Source organism: Apteryx rowi, unplaced genomic scaffold, assembly GCF_003343035.1.
Source record: "Apteryx rowi isolate R43461 unplaced genomic scaffold, aptRow1 scaffold_600, whole genome shotgun sequence".
NCBI classification, from domain to species: domain Eukaryota; kingdom Metazoa; phylum Chordata; class Aves; order Apterygiformes; family Apterygidae; genus Apteryx; species Apteryx rowi.
In genome coordinates, this window is record NW_020450873.1 from 334,261 (window position 1) to 337,103 (window position 2,843).

Sequence of the window (2,843 nt, forward strand, 5' to 3'; positions counted from 1 at the left end):
GTGCCAAACATGCATGTTTTCGGAGCACGGAGAAGAATACACTCTCCTTTGAATGAGATGTGAAAGCAGAGGCCTTCTCTGTCAGCATTGCCTAAGGCGTGATGTACAAAACCCGTAGCATGTCCTGAACAGGAAAATAAGCCGACATCCAGATCACCATCTCCTCTTTCAATAGACAGCTTCTAATGCCCGTCCCAAGAGTGCAAACTGCCGTCAGTAGTAGCAGTGACATTTATCTGTGTAGCAGCTGCCCTTCTGGTGCCCATCTCCGCCTATGAGTCCCGACGGAGACCAGCGGCCAGCTACTTGGAGCTGGTGTACTTGGTCACAGCCTTGGTGCCCTCAGACACTGCGTGCTTGGCCAGCTCTCCGGGGAGCAGCAGGCGTACCGCCGTCTGGATCTCTCGCGAGGTGATGGTGGAGCGCTTGTTGTAGTGTGCCAGGCGGGATGCTTCGCCGGCAATGCGCTCGAAGATGTCATTGACAAAGGAGTTCATGATGCCCATGGCCTTAGAGGAGATGCCGGTGTCCGGGTGCACTTGCTTCAGCACCTTGTACACGTAGATGGAGTAGCTCTCCTTCCTGCTCTTGTGGCGCTTCTTATCCCCCTTCTTCTGGGTCTTTGTCACGGCTTTCTTGGAGCCCTTCTTGGGGGCAGAAGTGGACTTTGCTGGCTCCGGCATCTTGAAAGCTCTTTCTCTAGTGCTTGGAGCTGCTGGGAAAGAACACCAAAAGATCAGATTCTTCTTTATTCTTCTACAGTATAATTTTACTGAAAGATGGGAGACTGATTCAGGGGAGGAAGGAAGAACTAAATGCAGAGACAAGAGATGCAATGACATCTCTGACGTCTGAGATAAATGCCCCATGACCCACAGCAAGCATTTTTGAATTGCCGGTGGGAACTGCTCTGGTTTGTATATGTTTTTGTGTTGTTTTCTGTTTAAATTCCCATCAAACTGGCCTTGTAAACATTGCTGAACCCAGGTCTACTTGGCATCTACTTGGTAAATATGGGCTGGGGATGAACATGTTTCTGAGAACATTGCAGGAATTGGTCCTTGCCAGAGAAAACAATGATTACAACATGGATTAAACCAAATCATCCTGGAATGGTCTGGAGACAGTTATAAGAGATCACTGAAGCCACCTTTATATTAGATTGTTTAAAATTATTTTATACAGTTATTACAAACTCCAGTAAACCCTGTTTTTTGCAGGTGGGCAGAAGTTTATTATTTTGTGCGTGTTTGCATTTCTGTGGCTATTGTTTTACGCCATATATTACAGTGGAACATAAAAATAATTAAACTTTAAGCTGGCTAGCTGAATTACTGGAAACTCCCTATACTCAAGTTAGCTAGCAAAAATACCAAAGAGCAGAAAAGCTGAAAGGAGGTGGCAAGAAGCACCTGGCACAGAACCAGGAAAGTAGATAGGAAGAAAAAAATGAGGGGCTTCTAGGCTTCAAGTTGATTGAGAGAAGCTACAGGGACTGAAATGGTCTCTGGCATTTGGTGCCTTCTGCTTTCAGGAAAGCAGGTCTCTTTTCACCAGTTTACATCAAAAATGCCTGATTCTGTCCCTGATTTTTTCCTTCATTAGGCCATAACTTTCGACCTTTCGCTGACTGCTGTAATCCAGAAGAACAGTAATAAAAAGACAGTATGTTAATGGGTCATAAAACTGGATGCCTGCTCTACACTATGGATTTACATGTGTTTTACTACATGGGTCCAGGGAATAACTATGCTGTAACCAGGGCTTTTGATATGAATGATTTGGTGTTTCGCAGGACACTTTGAGTGTGTCACAGAAAGGCAAATCTCCAGCCTTTTGCCCCCGATCAGCTTCCAGTCTCATCCCAGGGCACCTCCTTCGAAGAGGGCCTATGAATTACACTCTGTTGGCTAGGAGAGACAAGAAGAGAAAAAAAGAGCTTGATGGTACACATGAAAATGGACAGAAAGTAAACAGGAGAGAGAAATCTGGGACGTAATGTATGGGCTGTACACACAGACCCAAACGGGCACCTGTGCCAACCTGCTGCACCAGTTGCTGTGTGCTCAGCTCTGCTCTCTCTTTTGCGGAGAAACAAGATGGTGCCCTTAATTCTGGCCTGTTTTCTCTCATTATTGCCCACATTTGCAATCAGTCAGACAGGCAGTATTTGGAAAGAAAATGTAATCACAAACAAACTCTGTTGCAACGAAGTGCATAAAAAGGTCCCCTTGCTCCCTGAAGGAGCAGATGCCTTACAGGCTGGGACTGGATTTATGTGCCCATGTCTCCATTGACACCAGCCTCCTGGGTCCAAACTGTATGAGAAAGCTCTGTGGCTACAAATCCTCCGTATGTGAGATGCTGCCCCCAGCCAGGGCGAGCTGCTGATTGTGCCAGGCCAGCTGCTGACTGCTTTACCTTACAAGGCATCTTGTGGCTGGGTGGTCTGTTGGGCGCTGGGAAGAAGTGCAACACTGAGCATTTGAAGTTGGGGTATGCCGGGCAATAGCAGGCGCTGCTCTGCTCTCGGGCCAGGGTGCGGAGGTGGGACACTGGGCTGGGCTTTGCCAAGGTCCCTCAAACACAGAAGTGCACGTCCTACCCTGGAGCTCTGCCACCAGGCAGCCGCTGGGGATGGATCAGTGCAACGACCCCAGGATACAGCAGCAGGCCTAGAGCCCCTCCGTGTCGTGCGTAAAAACTGTCCTGTCTGCTCTCCACTCTTGTGAAAATCCTCCAACACTCCCGCTTGTCTAAAAGCTAAAATCTGGCACTATGATGTCCTTAATATTCAGGTTTTGCTCAAGCAAAGCACTTTCTTCTTTAATGTTAATGGTAGT

The 2,843-nt window shown here is 47.5% G+C and overlaps 1 protein-coding gene across 1 annotated transcript; it reads right to left on the minus strand.

The window, feature by feature from the left end:
- Nucleotides 1–264: 264 nt before the first annotated feature.
- LOC112974474 (histone H2B 5-like) lies at nt 265–710 on the minus strand. Its single transcript, XM_026083455.1, has one exon. It carries the CDS (start codon nt 681–683, stop codon nt 303–305), a length of 381 nt encoding a protein of 126 aa, XP_025939240.1. The 5' UTR covers nt 684–710; the 3' UTR covers nt 265–302.
- Between the last annotated feature and the right edge of the window lie 2,133 nt (nt 711–2,843).

Coding starts and splice junctions, on each gene's coding strand:
- LOC112974474 (XM_026083455.1), bottom strand. CDS start 683: ATGCCGGAGCCAGCAAAGTCCACTTCTGCCCCCAAGAAGGGCTCCAAG.